This window comes from Rhamphochromis longiceps, linkage group LG23 (assembly GCF_057381845.1).
Source record: "Rhamphochromis longiceps isolate RC_006_pf linkage group LG23, R_longiceps_female_GT1.1, whole genome shotgun sequence".
Classification (NCBI taxonomy): Eukaryota; Metazoa; Chordata; class Actinopteri; order Cichliformes; family Cichlidae; genus Rhamphochromis; species Rhamphochromis longiceps.
Genome location: NC_140578.1, coordinates 11,529,891 through 11,542,542, shown reverse-complemented (window position 1 = coordinate 11,542,542; position 12,652 = coordinate 11,529,891). Strand labels below are relative to the sequence as shown.

Below are 12,652 nucleotides of genomic sequence, written 5' to 3'. Positions count from 1 at the left end.
GTAAATGCACTCGGTCACGTGGACGTGAAGATGTGAGAGGGTGTGACTCACTGAGTTGGTGTTGGGGTTCGGCCACGGACCTCTTCCGCCAGGACCCCTGAAATGCAGAGAGGTACGAGGATAAAGGGGAGGTTTTATTATTTGTTATGTACGTGGACTCTAGAGATTATTGCAAAAGTAGAGTTCATCAGCTGACGTGCAGAAATGATCTAGAAACCTGCCTGTTCTGCTTTCTGGGAACTTTATTGAGGGACTTTTTTATTGGCGTGACGGTCAGTCACAGGACAAGCATTGAGACTCTGAAACAGAAGACGACTTGTTGTTTTTTTAGTGCCACGTTTACTCTTTGGGGTTGAAAGTTCATTGACTGTTTCTGTGCAGCCACACTAACGTGGATCACACCTTCCTGGAGAATTATCATCTCCAATCTGCCTTTTGTCGAAAGAAACTCTATGAAAGAAAAGGTGTCTGAGCTACATGTTTCTGCTCCACAAAATAATTCCACTTTTGCAAAGTTTCTATTTGGCATCGGTAAATACCACAGCACAGAGACTGTTCTTTCGAAGGTCACCAGCGATCTCCCAGTGGCTTCTGAGCAGGCATGTGCTCTTTATCTGGCACCGCTGGACTCGAGCGCAGCATTGGACACAATTGATCACAGTACTTTTTACAAACTCTGGTGCCTTGTGGGTGTCTGGCTCAGCTTTATAATGATTTTCACATTATCTCTCAAACAGGCTGCACCTATCAATAACTACTATGTCTCTTTATCCACACTCATAAAGCACGGTGTGGCTCGGGGCTCATTTGTAGCTGCAGTATGATTTTACATACGTCCCCCGTGTCACAGCATTCATGGTTACTGGATTTCTTTCCGTATTTTTACTGATGACACTCTGTTGTACTTCCCTCTTAGGCCCAGTGACTTTGAAGTGCAGAGCTCCTGCAGGACGTCTTAAAACTCACGTGCATGCGCATTATGAGGAAAATGCCCTGTAACCCTATACAGCACTATTTTATTTAATTCTTCTCATTTGAAATTTCTTTGCCGTATGCGTCGGTGCCTAGCCTGAGACCTATTGTGTCAGGGTCAGAGTAAAGCCAGGATACAAGGCCTCTGATGTCGGTGACATCTTTTAAGTCTGTGTTTATCGGAGAGCTTATCCTGACTTTCTACTTTTACCTTAAACCAGTGTAAGTCTTTATATCTCTTTTCAGTGTAAGTCTTTTTTCTGCCTGATGGTTCTGTGGGATGTTTCTTCTTCCCTCATCTGTCACCAAGCTGGTTTGAGAGGAAATTGGGGGGTTCTAATATATTAGTACTATTTTTGCCTGTTATTTAGATGATGTAAACATTATCATATAGAAGTATATACAGAATTTACAGCCATAAAAAGAAAAACAGTCTACTAACATGTTCATGCCGGGCATCCCTGGCCCCATGGAGTTTGGAGGAGGCCTCATCCCTCCGCCATAGTTCTGCACAAAGAGAAGAACACACAGTCAGCACAGAGCCTCGCACCTGCTCTGTGTAAAGGTTTGAATCTTAATGAAGGTCAGCGACGATCATGTCTCCCACTAACTAGTGTTTAATTATGTGGATGTATGAGCTGTGTGTGGGCTGCGCGTGAAAGAGGACAGCTGTGTGTGGAAGAGCCTGCGCACTCTGCACATGTTGTGAGTCTCTGTATACAGTAAGTGTCTCTATGTGTGCGCGCCCTCCCGCGGGTTTGCGTGTATGTTTTCATCGCTGCCCAGTGGGCTGCTTTGGCTGGCGCTACACGTGTGTCTTTGGACACGTGTGTGTGTGTGTGTGTGTGTGTGTGTGTGTGTGTGTGTGTGTGTGTGTGTGTGTGTGTGTGTGTGTGTATGACTGAGTGAGTGAGTAGGGGGGCAGGCCAGAGAGCAGCTCCACTCAGAGGAAGAGTTTTGTTCAGCAGACGATTACACTTGTCGAGCAGATGCCACACCAGCTGCTGGTACGCTCACTGCCAAAGTCACCGAGCCAGGGTGGCACAGAGAGGGGACGAAGGGCACGGGGAGAGAGTGTGCGTGTGTGTGTGTGCGCGCGGTGGCTGGGTGCAGAATGAAGCAGCTGTCTTATAATGGTAATTCAAAAGGACGCTGCTGTTTAAGCATCTTATGTATTAGAAAAAACAATATTAACACAAATTAAAGTGATAAAAGGAAACCGACAGCACCGTCTTTGGCACCACTTTTAAAAAAATATGTGTTGGTGGTGGCTTGCTCATAGCACTCTAAGCATTCAGTCTCTGTCTCTCTAGGTGGGAGTCAGCAAGTAGGATTTAACATGTAGAACTGGCGTTAGCAGTGGGTGGGCTCTGGTCGCAGCCAAGATCGGCGTCAGAGCGCTTCTGACATTTAAAGGCAAAGTTAAGAGATTGGCGGAACCAAAATTCCTGCTCAGCAAAGGAGAAGGATTATCTACATGCTGTTTATAGATTGCTGCTTTGACATTATAGCTGTTTTTTATGGAAGCCCCTAATGAAGGGCAACCAAACACAGAGTTTGCTCATAAACTAAAGACCAGGCACCAAACCTGGCTGTGTGGCAGCTGCTGAGTGGGAGTGCAGTGGGCTGGTGGAGCTGAAGGACACTATCCACTGTTGTGACTTGCTTTAGTAACGGGGCCCTTTGTGTTTTACTCTATATGACTAATTTGGTCGTTTGTGTAAAAAAACACTGGTGGTTTACCTGTGGGCCCATGCCTCCCATGCCTCGGGGGGGATTCATTCTCATTGGACCGCCCATGTTTGGATGTCCTGTGATAAAACAGAATGTTGGCATGGCAGCACCACTTGGATCAATAACAAATCAATACAGGAGGAAGAAAGAAGATTCTCATTTAGAAGCCAATATAAAGTTTCTCTTCAAAACAGCACACTATGGCCGTCAGTACCTTGAGGTCGGGTGGGGTCCAGGCTGTTTGGAAGGAGAGGCTGTGACCCGGGGATGCTCCCGGGAGGCTGATTTGGCATACGGAGGGAAGGCCTTGGGCCACCTGGGTACCGTGGAGACATGAATGGCTGCAGAAAGGACAAGCGAAGAAAAAAACAACAACTTTATTCCAGGTGATGGCAAACATAAGGCCTGGGGGCCAGAAGTGGTCAGTCAAAAACTCATATTCGGCCCGCCGGACAGCTTTGGAAAATGTGAAAGATGCCATACGTTTTGGAATTTTAACTGTATTTTCAGATATTTTGCAGCTTTTCCTTCTCCATGGCCACTCATACTAAACCAAAGTAAATAAACAATGAAATGGCAGTTTTTTTGCTTTCTACTATACAAATTCAGGATTCAGGATCTGGCCCAATTCAGAACAAAATGGGCTCTACGTGGCCCACAATATGAAATAATAATGATCAGAAGCCAAAACACTAACACACATGTACATTTCTTGACTGAGAGTCCTTCAAATATGTTTGTGCTAATGACAACACAAAGCTACGGTTATGCCCCAAAACACAAAGAAGCCACAGTGCAGTTAGTGCAGAATGTGGCTTCAGTTTAATGAAATCAGCATCGAAAGAAAAGCAATTTAAAGGGACTGGCACGATTAGATATTAACATAATGTATGAAGTAAATAAAACAAACAAGGTAATCATAAGGATATTATGACAATATTTATTTATAGCAGGGCTTGTAAAACGACTGCAGCGGGAGTCATTAAACACACGACGGAAATTAAATTGAGATAAAACGATAGAAAGTGCTGCACATATTAAAAATACACAAAACATCACAGTACACATGTCTCAGCATGCCACCGTCATTACCAGCTTAGCGAACATCAGATTCTGCTTTTAAAACACTGCATCCATAAATCACAGTGTACGCTGCCTTTTGGTGCTTCTGATTGAGAACTAATAAACACAGATCTCTATAAAAAATTTAACTGATGTTATGATAATAATATCATTTCAACCAGCTTCTATTAGTCTCTCAAAATGTGTACAAATGTGCTCTCCGGAAGCAAGAATACTAGGGGCAGGGATAGCTCAGTAGGTAAAGTGGTCGCCCCATGATCGGAAGGTCGGCGGTTCGAGTCCACTTAACGGCTACCCTGAGGTACCCCTGAGCAAGGTACCGTCCCTACACACTGCTCCCCGGGCGCCTGCTTAGTGGGCTGCCCACTGCTTCACTGAGTGAATGGGTCAAATGCAGAGAAAAACAAGTAATTTCCCCATGGGGATCAATAAAGTATCCATTATTATTATTATTATTATTACTTCCATGTAAAATAGATTAGTCATATGTTTCCCCTCAGGTGAGAGCCAAACTGTTCTTGACAAGTGACACTTTGAAATGACATAAGGCACAAGAAGATTAGCAAACCTGACTCTCTATAGCTGACCTTCTCATGTTTGAGGCTTTATCTTTGGATGTCAACAGGGGGAGCTATTGCGCTGAAGAACAATGTGCATGCTGTATTTTTGTTCTGTTTCCAAGTAAGGAGGGGCTTGTTGTTAAGTTTTGGAAAGTAAGACCTCAGGTGATAAATGCCATTAGGATAAAGGTAAAGGGGAAGTTAGGAAGATGGGGAAAAAAAACATGCAGGATAGAGATCTGGACCAGAAGAACAATACAAGGACAATAATGTTGCAGCGGGTGGGGGGGCATTAACATCACACGGCTGGATGAAAGCAGTAGTTCTACACCCCGTCTCTGTTTCTGTGCCATTCGGTGGTGGACATTTTACTACCGACCTCGCATACGCAGGCAGTCTAGCTACAAAGATTCTGCCTGGATTGCGTGATTCATACCAGAAACCTAAGACACGTTCACTATGTTTCAGCAGAGAGGGGACAAGACAAGGCTGGCCGGGACATGCATTACAGAGCCGGCGCACAACTAGTGAATAATGTAAAACACCAGAGACAGATGGTTTTCAGAATTACCTTTGAGAATACGTTGCTACAACTACAAATATCCACGCCCGGTGGACCACATTTCGATGTTAGACGATAAGAATTAATTCAAAAGTCAGTCCAACTATTTTAGTATCAAGAGGAAACGTGCAGATTTGAATGCTGATTGGGTAAGACTTGGGTGTTTTGGTCACGGAGCATGAGCCGCATGATGTTTGTATCATCATCTTATCACAGAGATAAGCACACACAACACAAATACAGCATGAGACTGCATTTAAATTATAATTATGTACTACATGTTTTGTGTGTCGCCGGGTGTGTGCGGTTGGAGCAAGTGGAAGATGAGTTATATAATAACAATTAGTCCTCGAAGTGAGAACCGACTCACTACCGTTTTCATTTGTACCCTCGTCACCTAAGTCGGCTTTCTCTTCGGCTCCTCTTCTCTCCTCCTTTGACCGTGTTGTGGTGGGTTTGAGTATGAAGAGCTGCACAATGTCAGGCTGTGCTGCAATATTAATGGTCTATTGATGGACTACGGGATGGTGAGTGCTGGGCTGAGGAAGAGAGGAGGCCCTCCAGATGCACCTCCGCTCTTTACAGCTGGGCCAACACAGCTAAATTATTCATCCAATCCACCATTGTGGATGCTGCCCGTCCTGCCTGTTAGCACAAGGGACCTGTGTGCGGTTTGTACACTTTTCACTGTTATTTGAGCGAGTGAGCGAGTGGAATCAAGGGTAGGCTCAAGAAGGAACCTACAAGCAAAGTGACAGACTGGATAAATGTTTGGTTCTTACCTGTCCATGAGGTCCCATCATGGGATTAGTGGGGTTATGTGGAGGAGGCTGCGTGTGAGGTGAAGGCTGAGATCCTGGGGGACCCTGGTGAAGAACAGATTTAAAGTTGTTTAAAAAACGAGCTTCAAGAATGTAATGAATGCAAATCTTTCTGGGGAAACATTATTAGCGCAATCAACCTTCAATAAATCACTTTTAATGTGAGTACTGCAGTTATAGGTTTGGTTTAGTTTTGCTTGGCCAGATTTTAGGAAATCTATCAGCGGCACTCCATCAGGGCAAGCAAGGCAAGCAGTGCTTGAACAGTGAAATCTAAAAGCAGAGATCAATCAAATCCTGAAACCAATCTCTCTTATTTTAAACAACTTTCTGTCTACAGCTTCTCATCTGTTTGCATCCATCTATCTACTTATCCAGGTTCAGGTCAGGAGTCTAAGCAGAGAAACTCACACTTCTGTCACTCTGGCTAACTCTTCCAGCTCATCTGAGGGGACACAGAGGCGTTCGCAGTCCATACGACACATAGACAATCTGCTGCTGACTCTGCTTTCACTGCTCTGAGATCAGTTTCAATCTGCCTGTTTGTTTAGCAACTAAACAAACCCTCTGTGATTTATCATCAGATTTATCATTTTCTCTTACTAACCACCGATACCAACAAGTGTAATTTAGAGGGGTTAGAGTGCAATGTGAAGAAGTTTAACAGGTAAGGCAGATTAGAATCTCTGAGAAATCATTTGTTTATACAGTTTATATAAAAAAAACAATCAACAATGGAGGCAATCACTAAGTGGTGATTACTCATGGCCCTCATTGCTCAAGCGTTTTAATTTAATATACTAAATGCAATATACTTAGCATATAGTATTTACAACATTTAAAATTCACCCAACCTTAAACACCTACAGCAATAACATTCACATCCATCATATGGATGTTATATTAACATCCATATAACATGTTCGGGAATGTTTTTCTGCACACTAAGTACTTTTACTTTTGATACTTTATTTACCATTGCCAATAATAGAGTTTGGTAATTGCTGACATTTTTTTAATAATATTTCTTCTTGCTTTCAATAAAGGAAAATTCCTTAGGAATTCGCGGGAACTCAGCGAATCCCAAAAAGTTTGATGACACTACAGACGTAAGTACAATATTTTAGAATACTTCAGGGTAGGTACAGCACGCAGAGAGGTGAAGATGTCCGGGAAGAGTGCTGCAAGATGCACAGGGCTGTCAGCATGTATATAAGAATAAAGATGGACAGGAGAAAAACTCGAAAAGGCTTTAATGTGGTCCAGTGGAAGAACATTTGTGTTTCTTCTTGAGTTTCTGGTCGCTGGTTGTCTCCCCGCTTGCCTTGCTGTAAAAGTCACTGCACACCACTGCGTTAAATATAACTGGAGCTTTGGTATTTTGGGGGGTGTGCTTGTATATTAAAAGGCTCTAATTTCAATAAACTCTCCTGAGTCTAAAAAATGATCAACTACACAAGCACAATTTATCACTCTACTTCAATGAGATAAGCATGTTTTATGTAGCTGATGCTAATGCTGAAGTACAGGGAAATACTTTATTTCCCGGTATGTAACATTCAGTTCAAACAGCTCTCCTGGACATTATTACGGGAAATCAGAAACACATCAGTATGGAAAATAAGTAAGGAAAATAAGTATGGCATAATATCTGAAAAACACGATACTGACAGGAGACAAAGTAGTAAATGATCTGAAAGAGATGACCAAAGTTCTACTGGGAGTCTAATTCTGCCTCACTTCACTTCATTGTGCACAAAGCAATCCTTTGTTAACATGCTGCTCGTATACAATGGCAAAGGCCCCTTTATCTCTTTCATCAGAGGTCAAAATGAGAAAATTAAAAATTAAAATTCACTGTAAATATGTAGAATGTCTTCACAACCATCATATTTAATCTGTTACACCAACAAAGAATGCTTCTAATAAGATCTGTCACTGACATTTTCAAAGGGCTGCATTGACTTCCATGCACAGGAATTGTTAATTGCCAGGATGGGGTCAGATCAATTCACGAAGTGGCCTGTAATCAGCATTCAATTACAGCACTGCTGCCAAAGGATAATTCAGGGTATTTTCAAACGTGGTATTATTTTTCTAAATTCTGCCGTGATGACACTTGATCCGGTTTGCCAGAGTTAAAACCGTCCAAAACAGAATCAAGGGCCAAAGCAAGCTTAATTCTGGAGCTCACTTCCACTCTCCAAAGAAGTGCCAAATATTTAAACCCAATCAAACATCATTATGGCAATGAAATAGAAGAATAAATCCCCCTCTGAAAATAACTGAAATTATTCTGTCATTTAAATCAACATTGAACTGAAGACTCAATCACTGCTATGTGAATTACAGTTTCAGTTTATATTATTAGAGAAAATGAGCTGAAACCACTCATAAGTTAATCTCTCACAGCAAACACCTCTACGTTAAAGTAACGCCGTATCACGGGACTAACGTCAACTCTGACCTCCGCGTCTCGTACTACAGCAGCATCATCTGACTCTGGCAGCAGTCACACCGCTAGAAACCTGTTACTAGCATCAATGTGGAGAAACGGGACCACCCACCGCCAGACCAGACTTATCTGCTAGTCTGCCAGAGCTTCTGTCAAGCACTTGGCTATCAAATAACATTACAGGTGTGTGTGTGTGTGTGTGTGTGTGTGTGTGTGTGTGTGTGTGTGTGTGTGTGTGTGTGTGTGTGTGTGTGTGTGTGTGAGCATGTGTGCAAGATGAGTGGCGGTGAGTGCAAATATAAGATCTCCCTCTTTCTTCACAGGTGATAGCAGGATCTTGTCTCAGGTGCTAAGTGTGTGCTGGCTTTGATATACCTGCAGGTACAGCATGAGCACTGAAAGCGGGCTGCCGGGGGGAGGAGGGGGGGTTTACTTTAACAGGTGTGTCTTTAACATCATTTTAAAGGTAAAGGATTATGGGAGTGCCCTTGACACTCGCTGGTTGACAGTATTAGTGCAGTTTACTCAAATAGACACCAACACACAGTTATTGGCTACACCACTGTACACTAGATTACACTTCTCCTAATAAAAGGGCCAATTTTAAATATTAAATGTATAAAAATCTAAAATAAACATAACTTTATGCAAATATTCTGCACGCTTGCCTAAAGTGGACCTATTATACTAATATATATTATAACTACAGTACAGTGGTTGTTAGCGCTTATAGCAAAAAGATTTGAATCCACTGGCAGGGTGGGGCTTTCCTGTTGACATGCTTAGACTATTCCAGCTTCCTCCCATGGTCCAAAGACACACACAATACACTAATTGGTTATTCTAAATTGTAGGTATGAATGTGAGCGTGCTTCAGATTGCTCTAAGTGCTCAGTTTCAGACTGTTCTTTTCTACTCCTGGCTTTGTGTGATGTCCCTGAGCAGGGATATCACAGCTCTGGCTGTATGCACAGAAGCTCCTCCCAGTGCTGTTCAAATAGTTTTGCTTGCAAGAGGCAGCCAATCAGAAAGACATAGAACTTGTAGAATAAGTTTGGCATACATACGTTTGCACGACATTGTGATACTACTGCTCTCTCGCGAATAGCTGCAATTTTTAATTTTAATTATCAGAGCAAAATCATCAATCATCATATCTGCTGATGATGTTTCAGTTGACTGACTTTCAGCTAAACACACACAGCTGTTAGACAAGCGTGCCTCTTCACTCATGTGCATCGCTTTCCATGTAAGAGGCAGCTGCACATGTACCTGCTTCTCTTTTGCATCGGAGCTAGAGAGAAGCAGGTACATCCACCCTCCGGCTCTACCTCACTTTCCCACCCGGCTCACTGCTCCACCCTCCCCGTGTGAGTGCTCTGTCGGCGCTCCGCCATCCAAGCCACAGAGCTCGACACCAGGAACCTGGAACTACAGCGGAAAGATAAACACGCCTGACTGACAGCTCGAAACAAGCGAGTTCCCACGAGCACGGATACAGTACTGCTGCACTGCCAGGTACGCCATACAAGAGCACAGATTTTGGCAGGAGAGATGAGCTCGTACTTACGCATGAAAATAACACTGCTCATGAGCAGAAGCACGTATTCAAGGACTTGTTACCCTTTATAAAAGGCAGAAGCAGCAGCAGGGCTCTTCAGACAGGTGCTTCCTCTCCCTGTGAGATGTGTCAGTTTACCTTTCATTGATTCTATTAATCTCATCATCATCTGAGACGTAGTCAAGTCTCCACAAAAGCCACTTTTTAACCAGCAACGCGACACGCAAACCTGGACGTGTTTATTTAGTTGTACATGCAGCACAGAGATGGCGTGCCGGCACAGTTATGACGTCTGTGCCGGTAACACTGTGGGTTTTTTCTGCCACTCCGTGTGCAGTGTGTATGTTCTGGGTGGTTAACACCAGCTGCACTGGCTCGCTCTGTCTCTCAGCAGGTTCACACTGGGGCTAATGCAGCGCTAGCTCTGTCTGACCTCAGAGGTTACTGTTGTTGCCGAGCCAGAGTGTGTGTGTGTGTGTTTGTGTGTGTCTAACAAGACACCCCTGCGGGGTCTGACTGCACTGACCCAGGTGCAGTAGTCTGATTCTCATCCCGCCCCCCCCACACACACAGCCTAGTTTCAGTCGCTCGAGAGGACACCGCATTGACTTGCATTCATCTTTCAGAGCCGTACCCTCGCACATAACCATGAGCGCTTCCTGCCTCACCTGAATCTTTGACATAACCATCACGTAATCCTTAAACTACTTTCACCAGTTTTACCAGCTGGTCACATGGGGACCATCTTCTCGTCCCCATATGGAGGTCTCAACATGATGATTGTGAGAACAAATTTTTGTTCCTGCAGGGTAGATAATACACAATCTCATTCACGCTCTCTCTCGCACACACTCACACACACACACACGCACACTTGCTCAGAAACTACACACAGAAACACTCACAGTGCTCCTCTCTTGTTCTTCTCTATAATGTACCATAATGGAGCGTAGCTCCTTTGACTGGGCCTCCCCAGGCCTTCCTGCTATTACATCTGAATGGGCCAGCATATGGCCTTTATGGCTCTACTGTTCCCTCTACAGGTCCCCGCAGAGAGAGGGAGCGAGAGAACATTTCAACTGTCGTGGAGGTATATGCAGGGCGAGTTTGAAAAGTAGCTTGCTTGGAGAGTGTGCGAGTGTGCGTGAGCTTGTGTGGCGTTGTTTGTGTATTCGTGTGGGAGAGGGGAAGGAGGAGGGGGGGGGGGGACACGGGGAGCGTTAAATGAAGCAATTAATAAAATCATTTTCTACCCGGCTAAGGAGATAACAGCTTGGCACAGTACCACAAACCCATCAACGCAACCCCCTCGCCTCCTCACCGCTCATTTCAGCTTAAGGAAGACCCACACTGCTGCCCCTGATGGACCACTAACAGAAAGAGTGAGAGCGAGGGAGAGAGGGGTGGAAGAGTAGCAGCCTGCTGAGGGTTTTTCACCTGTTTATAGCTGCCAACACTAGAGGGCAGTGTGTAACTTCTGTCAAACTTCTGGACACACACACACACACACACACACACACACACACACACACACACACACACACACACACACAAAGAGTGAGAACACAAAGCAGCCTGCATCACTGAACACAACAAACAAAGCCAGGAGTAGCAGCGCACACACACACACACACACACACACACACACACACACACACACTGAATGCACACTCATTGTCATTCCTTGCTAACATTCCAGAGAGAGCAGCAGTGGCAGCAGTGGGTCTCCTGCTAGCTCATGCTATACAACATGGCAACATGTCAGCTCAGAGACGGGAGCACGCGATCAGGAGTGTTTTCTCCCGGAGGATAGCCGTTAACCCGCTGGGACGGTGCCAAATTATTTACAGTATCGTGCAAAGGTTTTTGAGGTTTTAAACATTAATAGGCGGCACAGCCAAGAAGCATCTGATCAGCAGCAGGACGAGTCCAGAGTCAGAAAAGAAAAATTAGCAACAAGAACAAGGGGTACTGCTACAGGCGATATGCCCCCCCCCCCTCCCAGAGGCATGGCCTCAGTAATCATGAGTATCAATGGAAAGTTCCCCAAAATGGAGCCACCTGCTTTTTAATTGATGAAAACTATTCATGCTTACTTCACTGTTGGTGCTTAAGGCTTCTGCCCAACCATTGGTGCACCAGTGTGGATCTGTGAGAAGGATTGTGGGAATTCAACCAATGTAGAGGCCGCAGGGACACGTTTCCAAAAAGCCAAAAGCATGCAGTACGACAGCCGTGATGCTACGTGCTGGTCGAATGTTGACTGGCTGAAAATTTGTCTTTTCGAAAGGAGCAACAAATGAGTTAAGCACAAAGCAGTACAAAAGCACACCTCAAACAACGGCAGCAGGGACACTTTACGTTGTTTTAACTCTCAGCTTCACGAAACGACAAAGAAGGTCTTTGTCCATTGTGAATTTCCAGACGGAGCAGCGATGTATTGCCAACTTAATTGCCACGTATGGGGAGAGGGGGCTGCTACGCAATATAGCGGAAGTGTGCTCATTGGCAGGACGTGGTGGCGACGCCGCTCGCCACTGCTTCGCCCACATTCTTCTGCTCTCTGCGTGTTGTTCATCGCAAGGTGATGCCGTCCTCCAAAAAGCCAACAGCACGTTGCCTTCTGGTTGCAGTGCACGGCTACAACATGCAGACACGGTCTACAAAGATACTGAAGCAATACTACACCAGGACCTGAGCTCTTTCACCAACATGCAGAGAAACATGTGATGTTTGCCTCTAAACAGATGGAATCACGTGATGGTGGAAGTGAAGCATGAACAGCAGGAGAAAAAGGCTTCATTCCTTATTATCATTCATCATTAATGTTCATGAGCCAAGTCTAAAGGAAAGTGCAGGTACACGATGCAGAGAAAAGGTTTTCCCGAGTACTGCTTCTCATTT

General features: G+C 44.5%; 1 protein-coding gene across 2 annotated transcripts in view; it reads right to left on the bottom strand.

The window, feature by feature from the left end:
- Positions 1 to 12,652, bottom strand: part of ssbp4 (single stranded DNA binding protein 4) — an 89,117-nt gene that overhangs the window by 6,549 nt on the left and 69,916 nt on the right. For both annotated transcript variants that reach the window (XM_085398730.1, XM_085398731.1), the window contains exons 6-10: positions 5,694 to 5,777; positions 2,921 to 3,047; positions 2,716 to 2,783; positions 1,415 to 1,479; positions 52 to 97 (exon numbers count right to left, since the gene is read on the bottom strand). In XM_085398730.1, the coding sequence (XP_085254856.1) occupies positions 52 to 97; positions 1,415 to 1,479; positions 2,716 to 2,783; positions 2,921 to 3,047; positions 5,694 to 5,777 (390 nt within the window). The remainder of the gene's footprint in view (positions 1 to 51; positions 98 to 1,414; positions 1,480 to 2,715; positions 2,784 to 2,920; positions 3,048 to 5,693; positions 5,778 to 12,652) is intronic.